Raw genomic sequence first — 19,257 nt, forward strand, 5'->3', positions numbered from 1 at the left:
GTAGGGGCAACAAAAATGTATGGGCCTGAGGGCTGCAAAATTGTAAATCCGCCACTGAATGTAGCCAACCTTACTGTTGGCATAGCCGCGACCGTGTAAATCATGGCCCAGAAGGATTAACATTGCAGAGATTCCATTGAAAAGAATGGACCCCCACAGTGCCGTTGAAGAAGCCCCTCCCACAGCGCCACGGCTTTTTCTGCTTTTAATCCATAGCACTGGTGATGGTAAGACTGGCCACATCTGTATATGTGTTACAAATGTAGCCATGTGTAAAATTGGTGTACATATCTCTTTCATACTAGCAGTAATCCTGGTAAGTATGCAGGGTTGCCAGTAACAATCATGGAGGTTTGCCCTCACACCCTAGTGATGTGTCATATGTATACAAGGGGAGTGGTAACATGCTCTGTGTCCACTGCTAGTGACACAAGATGTGTGGCTGCTTTCTGAGTCTATATAAGGCACAGCACTTCCTAAAGCAGTTCTGTTCAGTTGGTGTTTTGACTCTGTTCAGGAGAGTCATGTGGAGGTCTGCAACAGTGTTGCAAAGGCTGATGCAATAGCTGTGAGTCTGGGAAGCTCGAGACAAGCTGGTGAATCTCCCTGAGGGGAGAGGTGGAAAGCAACTCCATTAGGAGAAGGAACCTTCCAGGTGGAGTGCAGCAGAGAGATGAGCGGCTGAGCTGCCAGCTGCGAGGGGCAGTCTGCCTAGCGATCAATAAAGATGCCCTGTTTCACAACAACCCCACTGTTTGAGTGTGAAGTTACTCCACAGCGGAAGGCACCACCAAGAAGGAGTTCCTCATCAGAACCATCTCCTTGCGGACGCAGAGATCCTGATGAGGTGGAGGCGCTGCACTGTATGTAGGTAGGACTCTAATACACTACCTCAGCTGCCTGTCTGGGTTGGCAACACCATCATGCGGGAGACTCAGGAGTCCTGTTGCCAACAGGTGCACCACCAGACACGACCATGTAATGGGGGCTGGTTAGAGCACAGGGGCCAATATGAGATCGGGTGGGTCAGGTCAGGCCAGAAAATCCGTTACACATATAAAAAAAGTTGCTTAACAACAAGCTGACATCAAAAAAGATATAGAATATGAGGATTGGCAGGGCATTTGGATAGGCATTAATAGAATCTCTGTATCCACCATTAGTAGTTGGAGAGAAACTTTATGGGCTTTTGGAATGATGGAGAAACCAACATATGCATTTCAAAATAAATATGGAAAATGTGTTAAAATATGGAAACCCTTGTTTCAATAAGAGAAGGGCGAATCTGCCCAAATCCATTTCCAGGATTTTCACGCATTTTCTCCCCAAAATCCGTTCTGTGGTGTAAAATCATCCAACGTATTTGGTCAGTTTTAATCCCTGCTGATTCATCAGAAACCGCTATTGGATACAACCTGTGAACAGATTTGTAGAAAACAATCCACGAATTCAGCAATCCGTTTGAGAATTCCTACGGATTGCTAAATCTGCGGAATGTATTCTACAAATTCATCCACGGGTTGCGGAATCCACGGAATGTATTGATAATAATCATTGTTCGACAAATCCGGTCGCCCACATGCCCCGGGCGACTGGATTTGTCCCTGTGGCGATCTCCTCATGGCCGCCCAAGCAGCGCATGCAATTTTCCCTGATTGCGCTATTGGCTCCTTCTCTACCTGCAATGGACACGCGGCGTCAGACACCGCGTTGTCATGCCAACATGACGCTGAGACGTCATAACATCACGCAGCCTCAAGGAGCTGAGAAGCACGAGCCACCATTGGAGCCTGGCGCCAGCCCGCCCGCCGCACCTCCCGCCTGCACTGCCCGCACCTCCCGCCCGGTTACCCGACCTCCAGCACCTCCCGCTCGACCTCCAGCACCTCCCGCCTGACCTCGAGCACCTCCCGCCCAGCTGCTGGTCCTCCAGCTCCTCCCGCCCGGCTGCCCGACCTCTCGCACCTCCCGCCCGACCTCACGCACCTCCCGCCCAGCTGCCCGACCTCACGCACCTCCCGCCCGGCTGCCCGACCTCACGCACTGCCCAACCTCACGCTACCGCACCGGTTGCATGACCAACCGCACCTCCTGCCTGGCTGGATGAACTGCTGCACAGGTGGGCCCCCTCCCTTTCAATGAATACCCTTCCAGTCACCCACCCAATGAGTGCGTCTGTGTGTGTGTGTGTATGTGAGTGTGTATGTTTGTGAGTGAGTGTGTGTGTGTCTGTGAGTGTGTCTGTGTGAGAGTGTGTCTGTGAGTGTGTCTGTGAGTATGTCTGTGAGTGTGTCTGTGAGTGTGTCTGTCTGTGAGTGTGTCACCCTGTCTCTGTCAGGTGGTGAGTAGATTTTTTTGGTCGGCGAGTAGATTTTGAATGATTTGTCGACCACTGGTAATAATAATAAAAAATCCGCAAAACGCAAATTGCCCTTTTTGAGATTGATCCACTGAAATCCATGGATCAAAGGAACCGGCCGATCCGCTGCAGATCCAAATTTGCCCCCCAAAAATCGTCCATCTCTACTTACAATGCATTTCGTTAAGGATTTATTGTGGAGCCTTATTTGTAATCAGCTGAATTATTGGGACTTAGAAATTATTTTTTTGCAGGTGGTATTCTGGATTTACCTCTCCCACACTCTGTAAAATGTTTTCTAATTTTAATATGTTTAATGTACTTTCTAGGTCACCAGTCTCAGATTATGCTCATCTTGTACAGTACAATAATAAGACTACCGGATTCTCCTCTGTAATGCCATGAGATATATTCAGACATAAGTTACACTGTTTAGTGTTAAAAGAACTTTATTTATTTCGTATATATTCATTTTGGAACCCAATGTATTTACCTAATTTTAAGACCTGCTAATGAACAGATGATTGTTATTATGTCCTGATATGTAAAACCATAGAATTCAAAGATGGTGTACTTTCTTTTTCACACCACTGTATGTGTACATTACATACAGTTGGAACAGTTATTCCATCTTTGTGGAGGGAATTGTGCATTAAGATACTGTATAGACATCAGGTAACCTTTTCCCAACATTATTTTTAGTGGCAAAACTACAGTTCTAACTCTACATGTTACCCATTCTGTAATGCACCACCACATAACATGGAGTAAAATAATGAGAGAAAAATGTTTAAATATTAAAATAAGAGCGGGGCTCCTCCCTGTTTGTCCTCATGTAGAGGAATATGCAAGGGTATTCTATTTTTATTTCAGCAAGTTAATGCCCTTTGAGAATGATAGGTGTTGGGCCTGAGGCATCGGCCTATGTGTTAGTCTCAGACTTCTTACATATTAACTATTACGCTATCCCTTTATGTTATTCTCCTATTGGATCACAGTTTGTGCTATTGGAGGTAAAATCTGCCACATAAGCCATATTTCCTCAAATATGTCCATTTGATCTTGTTTGATATTTGTTTGTCTTTCTATGTAGTATACTTTGCGTATCTTTGTGAGGCTGGTGTTATTGTTGGGGATTTTTTTTGTTTTCTATAGTAACTGTATCGTGCTTCTAAGAGCATTGAGACAGTGAAAGACCAAGGATTTCTCTAGTTTTTAACAAGGAAGAGGTCCTGTTTAGCAGGACAAGCGAGGGATTTATTTGGCAGATCAATTTGATTGTTTTTAGGACTTGTTCCCAAAAGGGTCGACAGAGGGGGCAGCACCACCATATATGTAACATCCTCTCCAGCATGTCAGGTGTATTTGGAAACATCTTATGTAGTCTGTGTGGGATATATTACGTACCAACTGATAGGATTTTATATGTGTTGTCTAATAGTTTTAATTATGCAAATGATTTACTGGATATACTCCATATTTTAGACTAGTCTTCTATTATGTTTAATAGTGTTGGGTAGATTGCTTTATACAGGTCTTTTGACGTACAGTACTAGTGGTTCCATGTAAAGGGGTAGTTTTGTTTCATTTGTTGGATAGTTTGGCAGTAAAATATAAATTGATTTTAAAATTGGATAATTTACTGAAATGTTCTATTTCTTTAATTAAATTTGACATTGATATGACTGGGTAAGTTAGTAAGGGTCAGAAGTATGTTATCTGCATAAAGGACTAGCTAATGGTCCTGTTCACTGACCGAAATAGCCTTATTGTTTGGGGTTCAAGGCTAGGGAGAACAGGAGGGGGGATAGTGTGCATTCCTGTCTTGTTTCTAAATGTATTTTTAAATGCCTTTCTATGGTCAATATCCCAATATCCCTAAACTGAGCTTCTTTGGTGCATGCAATTGGGGTCGGGTGCATTATTTACCTTAATTTATTGAGCTGCCTTTGTGCTTCTTACTGTGTTAGCCAAATGTTAGTTAATGTTATGGCCGTGGCTTCCTCTTGTTGTAATATTTGAGCAATTTGCTCTTCCTCGGTTTTTAGAAAGCCAAATACTTTTGTTATACCTCTATCTTCTCCTTCTTATCATAACAAATTAATGTATTTGTCCATCTCACATATTTTATTTTTTTCTAATCTTTTTGCTGTTAATGTATTTGTATAACTTTTAAGGATTGATCTTACTTTTCATTGCAATACTGTTTCATTTTCAGTGTTTGCTACTCTGATTTTTGTAATTTATGTTACATTTCTTAGGCTGGGGCCATAGAGGGGGGAGCAGTGCTGAGGCGCGCTGACGCTGAAGCTGTGCGATTTCATGCACATGCAGGCGAGCCAGCGAGCGCGATTGGGAGGTGGGGGGGGGGGGGGGTGGTGGGAGGTGGGGCAGTGACGTCGCTGGGCCAATCGCCTGCGACGCACTGACATCAACGTCACGGCGCCGACGTCACAGCGCAGCTTCGCGCTGATTGGATGTTTTCAGCTGACAGCGCGCTGAAAAACAGCTTGGCTGTCGGCTGAAAAATCCAACACGTCAGCATGCCTGCGGACGCTCGCGTGAGCCCCCTCTAAAGACATCCTCATTGACGATGCAGGGGCTCAGCGCGGAGCGTCCGCACGGCTCAGCACGGCTTGTCCTTCTATGGACGCAGCCTTAGAACCCCGTAAATTTTAAGTGATGGTCTGTCCTTTTTTACTTGAACAATCTAAATGCCTGCCTCTTCCTTTCACTTCCGTCCCTTACCATTTATTACGCCAAATTGGTTTTTATTTGTTTCTTGTACATTTAGTGCCCAAGGGTATATACACTGACAAAGGAACACATTTAACAATGTTTTAAAGGCTGTCCATTTACACTATCTTCTGTATTATTTCCTGCAAGACCTTATTCATGATTTATTACTTGAACAATATTTCTTAGTTGATTAAAATATCCTTTCTGAAGTTAAGAGTCTTTGTTGATCCCATATAATACTGTTTTTGGTCTATTATTTCAAATGAAACCATGAAATAATCACGTTTTCTCAAATATTCCATCATTTGAATGTTTTTGTATTACTTCAACATTGTTTGAAATTACAAGCTCCAGTAATGCCACATTCCAAGTTGGTTTCTCAATAATTTGGGTCATGTAATTGTCTCTTAGCAAACCAAGAAATCTGTTTCATTTAAATGTACTGCTAATCTCATTACCCCAGTCAATGTCAGGATAAATACAGTCACCCACAATTACAACATGACCTACTTTTGCTGCCTTTTCCATTTGCAAAAGTAGTTTGTACACTATCTGTCTGACACACATAGTTGGTGGTTCATAGCATATCCCTCCAAATGTTTTTTTGTACTTTTATATATATATACAGTGGTCGACAAATCACCAAAAAATCTACTCGCCGAATACAAAAATCTACTCGCCACCTAGTACCAAATGTGTGCTGCTTGGGCCAATAGGAGCTCGCCACGATGTTAAATCCACTCGCCCGGGGCGTGCAAATGTATAGGTTTGTCGAACACAGTATATATATATATATTTTTCTTTCTTTCTGGAGCCATCGTTTGAGTAGTTAATATGTACTTTTAATATAATCTTCCCATACTATAACACTATGTTTGTGGCAGTTTGCAAATTACTATATTTAACAGCTGTTTGGTAACTTGTATCATTAGGGGGTTATTTATTAAACTGTGATCCTTAATAGGAGTTTCCCTACGATTGTGCACTGATCAGCATTATTGAAATTAATCAATAACCTCCTTAGTGTTAATAAAAGTCTAAAACTTTATAGACTTGTATCGCAGTAAGTCTTAACCCACATAATAAAAAGGAAAAAAAAGCTGTGAAATGTGTGCCTTTTCTGTTAAAATAAACATCTTTACTATAATGCTTTATAAAAAAATGCATTTTTACACTGTAGCTACAAAGTGCACACTGTCATTCCTACTAAAATTGGTCCTTATAGTGTACTTGACATAACAGTTGCATTAACATAGGAAATAATATGCGTGGATCCACTGTGAATGAATATAACAGGAGGTTCTAAAAATAGTAAAAGAATATCTAATATCTAAATTAATTCTACATTTTTTTGACACAGAAATAATTGCAATCTAGCAACAGAATAAACACTGTAATATCAAACCAGACATGGCTATAGAACAAATATAGGTTGGTGCCAATTTCAGTTATTTGTCCTGGAGAATGATCTATTGGAGCTTTCAAAAAACGCACTTTAAAATTATATGAAAATAAATACTTATAAGAAAAAGAAGACATCACAGCTGGCAGTGTTATTCCGTGACATTTAATCCATTGCCAGATATGTGACATGATAGAAATGGGGGTTGTAAAAATTGCTGTGGATGCTCTATGCAGATGATTTGCTTATTAATGACAGTTTCTAGGCTTGCAGAATGCAGAACACAATGCAGCATTTTACCTGCAGATCGCTTCATCTTTTCATTTCAGTGCATTTTGATTTAGTCAATGGAAGGTAAAAAGCTGACTGAATACTTTTTTTTTTTATTGCAAATAGCATTATTGCTTTTTGTCTTCTAATGATTTCTTTGTCTACTTGTGCTGCATAAAGAATTCCAGAGTCAATTAGATGATTAAACTTCAAAGAATTTTAATCCGGGACTTTGGGTTTTAATAGCCATAGAGAGGAACTAGAGAAATTTAATGTCGAAGGGTTAGAATATATACTTCATCAATTCAAACAAACTGCAAAAAAGGTGTCACAATCACAAACAATTTTCAGGAATCATTCTATTCTATCATTTATTCTAAAAAATAAAATGTCTGACAGTGAGTAGTCCTGAAAATAAAAAGAATAGAACGTAACTAACAGGTGGGACAGAGTAATGAAGTGGTGTTTATTTGCATTGAGAAAACCATGGCCCAGATCCATAAGAGAGTGCTAAGCTTTAACACACCTTTACTCCTATTATTCATATAAATGGGAATAAAGTCATGCTAAAGTGTTGCACCGATTGTGGATCTGGTCCAATGTGTCCAGCAATCTGTTGACCAATTGAAGCGACTTCCTTATTGCACCACTTGAGAAAGGTACAGTTAAAGTAACAACAATCCTTTACTTACCCTGCTTATTGAGAACAGCAATCCCGGCGTTCCTGTACAAACTCCAGTGAAACAGTATCGCAGCTTCCAGTAAAACAAATGTTCCCAGACAAAGGTTATGAGGCTCAGGGCCATGGCTGCGGCCAGCATGTAGAATACGCCCGCCATGTTATCAATATCCAGCTGGCTGCTCATAACTTCATTCTTCTCATTGTGGCAGATGCCAGTCAGCCACAAAGCTTCCAATTCCTCCATCTCACCTAAACAACACAACGCACAAATTAGTTTCATAAAAAATAGTGTCACCTTCCCGGTTTGGTAGATTTAAGTGTCATTTTTAAATGCCACCACCAGGTGTAAAGCACTGCTACTCTGATTCACTATATAAAGTGCATATTTATGTATGTGCAGATTGTGAATGTAAAAAAGCTCAAAGGCAAAACAATGATGGCGTGTGCAATACAAATCTGGGTGATCTACTGAATATGGAAGTCCAGAAAATAGCTGCCAGGTAAAGTTAACTGATTATTCTCCAATATTAAAAAAGTAAATGTCCAAATAATTTACTATTCTGGCATTACTAGTGATTGATATATAATAGTAAAAAAACTAATTATAATAAAACACATTTTTATTATTGTTTATAATTTTTTATTATTTATAATTTTTTATAATTTTTTATTTTTCATTATCACATTTTTATTACTATTTAAAAGACTGAAGGGTGAAATATATGTTTCCTCTTTGAGAAATATGTACTGTACTCAGACAATAACATTATACGTTTTTCTCGATTAATGTTGTGCCCCTACAGTAGGTATAAACCTATTAGGATAGAAGATATTACTGGTAACTAAAGATGGGCGGAACTGTCCAAATCCATTCCCCGAACATTCCTGGGCTTTCCCTTCAAAATCCGATCCGTGGGGTAATAACAAGGAAACAATCCAAGTGGATTAATCTGAATCCACCATTAGATATAATCCAGGTGGATTGTAAACAATCCGCACTCAAATTCCATATTGAATCTGAAATAGCTAGGAGCAAACTTCTCTGATACATTTAATGAAAACAATGTAGTTCAACGGTCTCTACAAGTTCAGATGTAGCAAGGCACACTATATAAAAGAAGCAAAGGTCTGCTGCGCATAGAATATCAGCCGTGAGAGCTAATCCTCTGGTGCCCCAACCAACGTGGCCACGTGACCGCAGGAGATAGCAGCACCACAGTTAGGGTAACTACATCTGATTCTTTACCTACAGTAGTGACTGGTCGTGTGTCTTTATCATGATTCAATGTGATATTGCAATACTCAACATATACATTACTATTAAAATGATCATAATTTATATAAATGCACATGTATTCCACAGTTGAGTTGAAACAAAGTGATATAACAATGACATATTACTAAGATATAAAAGAAGTACTTGGAGTACTTACAGCAGCTCATAGGATTCTACTAGTTGTTGGAAAGAAGTAGGAAAGTGTATATAAAAGTTAGAGCTCTTTTTCAATGTTCTGCAAAGCTGCTTCCTTGTGCTGCAGAAGATTTCGAGGACAGTGTTTAAAGAATAGGGACATTTGTGGGGGAAAATGATGTTGTGGTTTTATATTTTACAGATTTTTGCACATCCAAATGCCAGAATATACCAATCAATTGATGATAAAGATAGAAACAGAAAGTTAATTATTCATGCTATTCCAATGCATAATCAAGACACATTACACAGGCTGCAGTAACATCTGCAACCTCAGGGCACACTTTCAATTTGAAATAAATGTTATTAGATATGTATGTGTGCAAATGGATCAGTTTGTACCAAGAAAAACTGACAGTTTCAGCTCAGAACAGACTACACTTTCTGGATCATTTGCAGAAATGTCTTGCACAAAGCTGATTTCAAATGGTCTATGTATGCATATTAATATGAAGCAGAAATATGCCTACAGACTTACCATTATTAATGGGGTAAAGTAAAAAATCAGGACGTTTATATGAGTGCAAATCCAGAATGTCGCTAGCTATTGTAAGTGGAAGTCTAAAATCCAAAAGGATAACTCAAATGATAAGCAAAAACTATATCAGTCATGTGGAAATCCAAATTGCAAATTGTGAAAATTGTAAATTCAACAAATTTATCAAAAGGAAACAAATGATAACAGTCAATAATATAACACTGTTTCGGTCAACTTTAGTTAGTTGTTTTCTCTTCTGCAGTGCCAAAAAAATGGTACATTTTACTGTTATCAAACAGAAGTAGTTTAAATTGTGAATTGTGCAGTACTTTTGTGAAAAAAATGTGTGAAAAAAAAGGCCATGTTTACTCAAAAAAAAGTGCATGGTCATATTGGTTACTGTATGTGACCTACTGCAATTAAAACAAATAATATTAAAGTTACAGAAACTGAAAGTTTGGTAACATTTTTTCAATTTTGTTAAACGCACATCATTGAATGACCTCTGAAATGTTCCCAAAATTGCTCAATTTCTGCACAATTGTGAATAAAATGTGAAATTTAAAAGTAGACCATGTTTGCACATTTCTGGTAGTTGCATGTTTGGCAACACATTTTATTACCGCAGTATAAGAAAAATATATCAAAACAGAAGAAAAATATAGTGGCACTGTCATAATGTGCCAACATGAAAATGAGACACTAAACGGCACCTGCATTTGTTTAGTCATTGTATGTCTTAAAGAGAGATTATTTACAATTTGATTATTTTTATTTTCCTATTTCTTTATTTCCATAGCGTGATTAGTATACACCGTTCTTTTTATTAAAATGATATGTTTCAGAAACATTACATTTAAAGTCCCTTGCAAACTATAATATATACCAATACAAATACATGGTGTAGATTGGATTTTTTTTGCATAGCACAGACTAAGAAAGTGGCTGTGTTTCTGAAATACATCACACGATTGATCGGTTGCTTGAAGTTGTATGTCCACAACCTTCCTTTTTTCCCAAGAGGGAATATCTCAAATTTTACAAATGTTTTTGACCTTCCCAAAATTATAGAACTGAAACCCACAGGGACTTTGATTTTAACATTGTTATTTTGGAATGCTAGATGGGTACACGGTAAAACAATTGGCTATTCATAGTGTGTTTTGTTGTCAATTAAAATTGCATGCCTCAGGTGGCTTAATGAAAAATGTATGCTACTTGACATATAAAAATATGGAGTCAAGTACTTCAGCGGACAGGGTTATCCATTAGAGTACCGTATAATGACTTAAGGAACTCCAGAAAAATTGGTTAGGTATGAGAAAGCCCACTTGTCTTTTGGCCTTGACCCAAATAGATCAATCAGTACATTTTTAATTGTTAAGAAAAGCTTTCTGTATGCTGAGAAATCAATGTAATATGGATACATTTCCCATAAATACCAACCAAAAAAAAAGTCATTAGCTTCAACCTGCAATCTCACATAACTGGCCAGAAAACCACCTTGTAAAGAATTTTACACGTTAATTGTCTTCCGAGACAATACCAACCTGTTCTAATAGCTAAGATTTGTTTGCTTTAATTATTTAAAGACATTCCAAGGGGGCTGTGAATGAGGAAGTATGTTTTATTTACCCTCAGGCCACCCTGTCCTTGATACTGTATATGTCATCACTATGCTTATAATGGTTTTTACCATGGTTGAAGAACAATAAAGATTAGTGGGCGGGGGAGAGAGAATGGCGCTGGCTGTGCAAATTCGGTGACATCAGACAAAATGGAGTAGCCAGAGGAAATCAAACCCCTTCCAAGCATCACCATATTTACAAACCAACGTTAAAAAATAATAAAAAAAATAATTATAGGTGTAAGATTCGGGTAAAAAAAAGGTATCACCCAAATGTAACCCCATTAACATGTCCCTGACATTCGTTTACTTTGGTCCTAGGAAGGATTGCTCCTTTCAGAGATTACAATCAGGAGGAAAATGATATCCCCATCCCTTTCATGTACCGTAGCTTCACATACATTTTATACTGCCAGGTATCAGAATCAAGTGTCCTTCCTATAGAAATTACAATGTTGCATTAATAAAGGATCTTCTCCAGGCTGCCATGCTTAAATGTATGTGATCTCTGGACTTGCTGCTTTGGGATAATGTTAGAAGGTAAGAGCAAGGCAGAAGGTGCTCAGAGAGAAAAGTTAGGGAAATGAATAGCTAACAGAGCATAGAAGGGTAAGCATTACAGGAATATCAGAACATGTACAGATGTAGCAAGACTTACACTTTTCGATGCCGTGACCACGCACGATCTCGGCACCAAAACCAGAAAGGATAAACACTGCGGGGGTGCCTGCTTCTGAATCGGATCCCCATAGTATTAATCCTTCAGAGCCATCAGTCGCAATCTCTATATGAAGCCAAACAGTGAGGAGGAGCTGCCCGAGTGGATGAAGGGAGTCCAAGAGCAGCACGGAACTCTTGAGGTAAGAAGCAGTTTCTGTGCAAGGGCTAAGGACATTTAAAACCCCTTGATGATGTAGATGTCCAAATATGGGTATCCACATCATGGGGGGACACACTATAAGATCATATTCAGTCATCTACATTATCAAGGGGGTTGGACTGATGATGTAGATGACCGAATATGGCCATGTCTAGCAATCCAGTCCGCTATTCCTCACAGAATGATATAAATACCCATATTCAGGCATACAAGTCATAGAGGATTTAAATGTCCTTAACCCTTGGACGGAACCTGCTTCTTACCTTAAGAGTTCTGAGTTGCTCTGGTACTCCCATTGTTTGGCATCTGATACAGTAGCTTGTCATAATACAAACAAAAAAACGGTGCCACCAAATGGAAATAATAAGATCTGACCAAATATAAAGTCCAATATGAATGGAGAGGAATCCTGAGAGGGATCTTCAATGAAGTCTCATGGAAGGACAAACAGAAATGTAAGAAAAAAACAAAAAAGACAAAAAAAAAAAGATCATAGTGCAACTCAAATAACAAAACAAATACAAACAAATAAACACTGAAAAGATTGGCAAAAAAATAATTACATATTTAATGCAAGTGAATAAAAATATATTAATAAAACAACAAACACATGTATGTTGGGCTAAAGACGCTAATAAAGCTGTGTCATCCGGTAGGAGTAAAATTGAAATCCTACTTACAGCAAAGCTGAATGATATAAACCCGTAGAACAACTGTCCTTGAATTCAGACCGGAGCCTCTGCAATGAATGGAAACAGCACAGCCTCCAAGGATCCACACTGCCGGGACGACCACTACTGCCACACACGCAGAGCTTTAAGGTGGGTGAGGGGTACCACAGGGAGGGACCGGGACTACACGCTGTTGGAGGAATCACCGGCGCCGTTCACACAGACCCATCGGTCGCGCGATGTGCCGGTGACGTCACACCACAGCGCGAGGGCACGGGGAGCGCCTGGGAATGCAATGGAGCTCAGAGAGCTGAGGCAAAGTCTGAAGGGGACAATGCGCAAATGGGGGAGGATGCCTGAGACTTGGATCATCCTCCCCCATTTGCGCATTGTCCCCTTCAGACTTTGCCTCAGCTCTCTGAGCTCCATTGCATTCCCAGGCGCTCCCCGTGCCCTCGCGCTGTGGTGTGACGTCACCGGCACATCGCGCGACCAATGGGTCTGTGTGAACGGCGCCGGTGATTCCTCCAACAGCGTGTAGTCCCGGTCCCTCCCTGTGGTACCCCTCACCCACCTTAAAGCTCTGCGTGTGTGGCAGTAGTGGTCGTCCCGGCAGTGTGGAGCCTTGGAGGCTGTGCTGTTTCCATTCATTGCAGAGGCTCCGGTCTGAATTCAAGGACAGTTGTTCTACGGGTTTATATCATTCAGCATTACTGTAAGTAGGATTTCAATTTTACTCCTACCGGATGACACAGCTTTATTAGCGTCTTTAGCCCAACATACATGTGTTTGTTGTTTTATTAATATATTTTTATTCACTTGCATTAAATCTGTAATTATTTTTTTTTGACAATCTTTTCAGTGTTTATTTATTTGTATTTGTTTTGTTATTTGAGTTGCACTATGATCTTTTTCTTTTGTCTTTTTTGTTTTTGTTTTACATGTCTGTTTGTCCTTCCATGAGACTTCATTGAAGATCCCTCCCAGGATTCCTCTCCATTCATATTGGACTTTATATTTGGTCAGATCTTATTATTTCCATTTGGAGGCGCCGGTTTTTTGTTTGTATTGTTTGTATTGGTCCGTGTTAACCTTTTTGCCTGGGCAGCCCCCACTTTAAGTTTAAAGTGTATTATATTTATGTTTGTCTTTTATAGTGTCACTATTTTACATTTATTGCATTAGCGCTGATTTCACTGCTCTTCTCTTTTATCTGATAGCTTGTCCCATCAGGCTCTGTCCACAACGTGATCACACAAAGGATTGACGCTGTGGGGGTCCCATCCAGAAGCATGGAAACCCTGCAGCTCGATCCCGAAAGACACTTTTTTGGCACTGCAGACTTTTGCTTGTTTGCCAGAACAAAACACAGAAAACAGTAAGTTTGGCACATCTGTATGTGCTAGAGATGGACGAGTGTCTCAAATTTCGGCACAGAAACATTTCTATTTCCTTGCAAACGAGCAACATTTTGTTAGAACAGAAATAAATATTTTTTAATAGAATCCCAAGTTAATTATATACCTCCCCAAATACAGCATTATACAACATGTGGGGAGACACCTGTGCACAAAAAGGAACACACCTGAGATACATGTTAATTTAAGTCATAAGAATACACTTTGCATATATACATTTTCTCTGTCTGCCGCTGTATCTCTCTCTGTCTGTCTGTCACTTTATCTCTGTCACTTTATCTCTGTCTGTCACTTTGTCTCTGTGTGTGCCTCTCTGTGTGTGCCTCTCTGTGTGTGCCTCTCTGTGTGTGTCTCTCTGTGTGTGTCTCTCTGTGTGTGTCTCACTCTGTGTGTCTCTGTCTCTCTCTGTGTGTGTGTGTATCTCTCTCTCTCTCTCTCTGTGTCTCTGTGTCTCTGTGTGTGTGTGTGTGTGTGTGTGTGTGTGTGTGTGTGTGTGTGTGTGTGTGTGTGTGTGTGTGTGTGTGTGTGTGTGTGTGTGTGTGTGTGTGTGTGTGTGTGTGTGTGTGTGTGTGTGTGTGTGTGTGTGTGTCTCTGCGTGTGTGTGTGTCTCTCTGTGTGTCTCTCTGTCTCCAGCATTTTAGGATGAATTTGTGAAAAGTTGAATTTTGCAAAGAAATGCCATTTTCTAATCGGATTCAAATTTTGGCGCAGACTTTGCCCATCTTGAGTATGTACATCAGCGTGTACTGTATCTGTGTGATTATGTGTGTGTATTAGTGTGTTAATATGTGTATGATGTGTGTATTAGGTATTTACTGAATTTGCACATTGGGTTTCTAGAGCGAGATATAAAGGGCCATGATTAAATGTCAAAATAAATTACAAACTACTGACGTGTGGCATAAAGTTCAACATTCACTAAACAGCACTAATACAGTATGTAAGGCACCTTACAACCCCAATGGGCCCCTTACGGCTTAGCACCAGTTACAATGTGACCCATAGCCATTATGCCACACATCAGTAGTTTATAATTCATTTTGGAATGCTACAAATCATGCCATTCGCCTCCTACATACTTTAGGATGTAGTTTAATGCTGCACTGTTATGTCTGATATACTGTAAATAATGTAACTGAGGAAAGTCCTTGTTCTCTTCTGCTAATTTATGGTTCTTGCATAGACTATAATCAGTGAAGAAATGTCTAACATCCGATTCTCATAAGTAAACATTCTAAACAAAACCCTTCATTCTTTTGTGTTAACATTTGGAATGAATCAATAAATATTTTAATTCAGTTTAATATTTTAAATTCAAAACATAGTAATGGATTCACATCAGGTTAATATTTCAAAAAAAAAAAACCCACACACATTGTAGAAGAGAAGGGGATCCCCCAATGTAGCATTTAATGAAAATATACATTATAATAAAGTTGACACCACTCACTAAATAAAAACAGCACATCAAAGAAAGTGAGCTGGAGGGGCTCTGGTGATTCAGCACTGGCCTGTGTACAAGGTGATACCAATCATTTCTATTTCACCTAAGGGTAAACTACATGTGGAGGGATTTTGCAATCGTCTCACAGTCTTTGAAAAAGCCACATTATCTGCAGATGTACAGTAGCCTGCTCTGAAATGTCTAGTGCAAAGGAGGATGACATTAAAAAGTATTAAAACTGTGTCTGAATGCAAGATAAAGGTAATCAAAAAAGGGGGATCATTGTTTCTTGCCACCCAATATAAATGTGTTTTCATTTAGGTGCATCTACTCACAATTCCATTAACCACTATGATGCTGAACAGAGCAATGCAATGTAAAACAGTGAAAGAGTTAAATGAATGGGTGAGTTCACTTGGCATGCATGTCTCAAGGTGAGTTTAGCTTCCTATATCCTATATATATATCCATTCAGTCGCGTACGACTCTCGGCCACTTTATTTTTTAAGTTAGTTTGTACACATGGTGAGCTGAGACTTGGGAGCAGTTTCGTTTCCTCTAGGTCAGGGCGCGCAAACTTTCTGTGCTGCGCCCCCCCTACCTGTCAGCCCCAATGCTCACGCCCCCCCCCTTACCCAATATCCCACATCAATTGACGCGCAGAGTCACATGATCCCCACGGCGTCATTTGATGCGTGTTTCTATGGCGACGCACACATCACACGACCCATGCCATGGCGACGCCGAGGAAAGGTAGGTGAAGTCCGTGCCCCACCAAAATAATCTTGCACCCCCCACTTTGTGCACCCCGGCTCTAGGTAATCTTAATCTGAATGGAACTGCCAGGGACCCCCGCAGTGTTAATCCGATGGGCCATTAGTCTGTCTGCAGAAATGTCACAGAAATATTGTAGCATTACTGGGAGATTGCCCCAGATTTTCCAAGGCAAGTGGTCGGATACTCGTGGCTGCATCTGTAGGTGCCGGAGGAGTAATGTGGTGGGGTGGGAAGGGCTCCGATATGGAAGAATGGATCTCCAAAATGCGACTATGGAAGACAATGACTTTGGCGCTGTGGACTTTTTCTTTTTTGGACCGCGGCGCCAGAGACAATTAGTCTTGCTATATCAATAGATCATACCTAAACCTGGCTTTAATCACATTCAGATGCTAAAATGGGGTTTTATAGGGTCTGGAACGGTATAATGCCACAGTTAGGCATTAGTTACTGTAACTAACATAGCGTTATTTTCCTCACCTCTCTTTCTTGAGTTTAAAATGTATTTCAGCGTCTGGTTCGGTGTAACACCAAGACATACTTAATGCCAGCAAATGCCAATGAGATAGGCTAATGAGATATAGCACAGTCTTTGTTTTTGCATATAATTAGCTTTGAGGATATGCATTAACCACAGGGAAAATAATGTCCATTCCTGTTTTTGGTAACGTCCCGTTATGAGCCCTGAATTAGCAGAGCTTTGTGGATTTTGACATTGATTAATGCTGTATAGGGGGTATGCATATATTAACAACACATCTGTTCATGGATATATTTCTCTTAGCATTTAAAACCTATTGCAATTACAAAGGAATTAGCAATGGGGAGCTTTTGCTTAATGAGTAAGTAAATAAAATGAAGTAAATTTAATAAAACGTTAAAATAGTTTAGGCAAGAACCTTTGTAAAATCATATAGTAAATATTTATAATCTTAGTACTGTGTACAGGCATACCCCGCTTTAAGGACACTCACTTTAAGTACACTCGCGAGTAAGTACATGTCGCCCAATAGGCAAACGGCAGCTCACGCATGCGCCTGTCAGCCCGTCCTGAACAGCAATACCGGCTCCCTACCTGTACCGAAGCTGTGCGCAAGCGGGGAGACTATAGAGCATGTTATAAATGCCTTATTTACATCAGTTATGCACGTATATGACGATTGCAGTACAGCACGTGCATCGATAAGTGGGGAAAAGGTAGTGCTTCACTTTAAGTACATTTTCGCTTTACATACATGCTCCGGTCCCATTGCGTACGTTAATGCGGGGTATGCCTGTATGGAGTGGTTCAAAAATGTATAATGTATAATGTAAAATGTATAATATAAATATAAATATGTAGAATAAAAGACACAAATTCGTGTCACACAATGTAATGTATCAATAAATGAAGATACAAGTTACCTGCTGGCACTCTCGTCGGTTAAAAAAAACTTGCCCTTGACCTGGAATTACCTGTGATGTGAGCTGTCCCCTTTACCATGAAGCCGAGAGCGGGGGCTTTCCCTTTTGGTATTTACCTCAAGTCTCTCCATAAACTGTGGACTGTAACAGAAAGTTTCTCTTTCTAAGGGCAAGGTTTTTTTTAACCGACGAGAGTGCCAGCGGGTAACTTGTATCAGTTATGCATGTATATGACGATTGCAGTACAGCACATGCATCGATAAGTGGAAAAAAGGTACTGCTTCACTTTAAGTACATTTTCGCTTTACATACATGCTCCGGTCCCATTGCGTATGTTAATGTGGGGTATGCCTGTATAACCTGGCATAGTATAATATTTACATTGATTTACTTATTCCGTGTTGTTCAATATGCAAGATTTATGCATAATGGTGCATTCAAAGGCTACTGGACTATATATGTCTGATTATAGCCACAGCCAAGAGGTTTATTTTGGTCTGTGTTACACACTGAGTCAGTGTGTGCCTGTCGTCCTGACTGAGATGGAGAAACCAACCTTTATACAGTAGGAATTAAGTAGAGGTGGTCGGACTTGTCTTGCAGAGTGAAGACAGCCATCTGATTGCTTCATTTCACGCTGCACGGATTTTCAAGAACCCATCGACGGATTCAACTTAAATTCAAATCCGCGGAAAGTCTTTATATTGATATTTATATTCTGTACTCCTGCTCCCATAATAATTCTGTGGACGCTTTTTCGAATTCCGTTTCACCGATTCGGATTCTGTTTCCAGGACCCGATTCAGAATCCATCATATGGATTTTAAGTAATAAGGGAAAAAAGGAATCTGCCTTCTTTAGAATGATTTGCGGAAGAAGGGATCTGACCAATCCGCAGCGGATTCAAATTCTAATCAAAATTTAGAGCAAAACCTCCTTAGACATCTCTAAGAATCAATGTTCATTATTAAGGTATTATGCACCTGTTTTGCCTCACTTGCGTCAGCTTGTGATTAAGTGAATGATGCGAGATGGCATTATAGAGTAACTACAGAAAGTATATATTATATGGGGATGTATAGAGTACTGGGCCTGGGCCTGGATTACAGTATGTACCAGTCATTTATTTGTTTGTTATGGATTACATTTCTTTTGGTACAGTTCTTGATACTTCAGTTAATTGTAATAGCCATTGGCAGTTTGTGAACCATACTATGCACTTTAAATATTAACATACAAGTATCTATAAAGGCTGCAGCATCCCTATATCAGTAGGTATAATTGCCTAACCAGCCTGTAACTTACGTAGCACATTTTTTTTAAACATTTTTGGAACTTGTTGCTGTGCGTAAACATTACTGACAATCAGTGATTGTTTTTTGTACACAGCATAGTGTGTGTGTTAGTTTACTACATTATTCATTAAGGTCATGTGCAGCACAGTATGAAAATCTAACATGCGACAAGTATTCCACTGTAATGTCAGTGTTCGCTGATGAAATGTGCTTGCATAAGGCAATGTAATATTCAGGTATACTTCAATAATTCAACCACATAGAGCCTAAGCTATAATGAATGAAACAACAAACCCTCCGGCACTAGTGTTCACGTGTCTGCTCTCCTGAGTGTTCACAC

The 19,257-nt window shown here is 39.8% G+C and overlaps 1 protein-coding gene across 3 annotated transcripts in view; it reads right to left on the bottom strand.

Moving 5' to 3' along the window:
• GRIN2A (glutamate ionotropic receptor NMDA type subunit 2A) overlaps window positions 1-19,257 on the bottom strand; it is a 1,360,048-nt gene that overhangs the window by 13,166 nt on the left and 1,327,625 nt on the right. For all 3 annotated transcript variants that reach the window (XM_075565333.1, XM_075565332.1, XM_075565334.1), the window contains one exon: window positions 7,463-7,701. In XM_075565333.1, the coding sequence (XP_075421448.1) occupies window positions 7,463-7,701 (239 nt within the window). The remainder of the gene's footprint in view (window positions 1-7,462; window positions 7,702-19,257) is intronic.

This window comes from Ascaphus truei, chromosome 11, assembly GCF_040206685.1.
Source record: "Ascaphus truei isolate aAscTru1 chromosome 11, aAscTru1.hap1, whole genome shotgun sequence".
NCBI classification, from domain to species: Eukaryota; Metazoa; Chordata; class Amphibia; order Anura; family Ascaphidae; genus Ascaphus; species Ascaphus truei.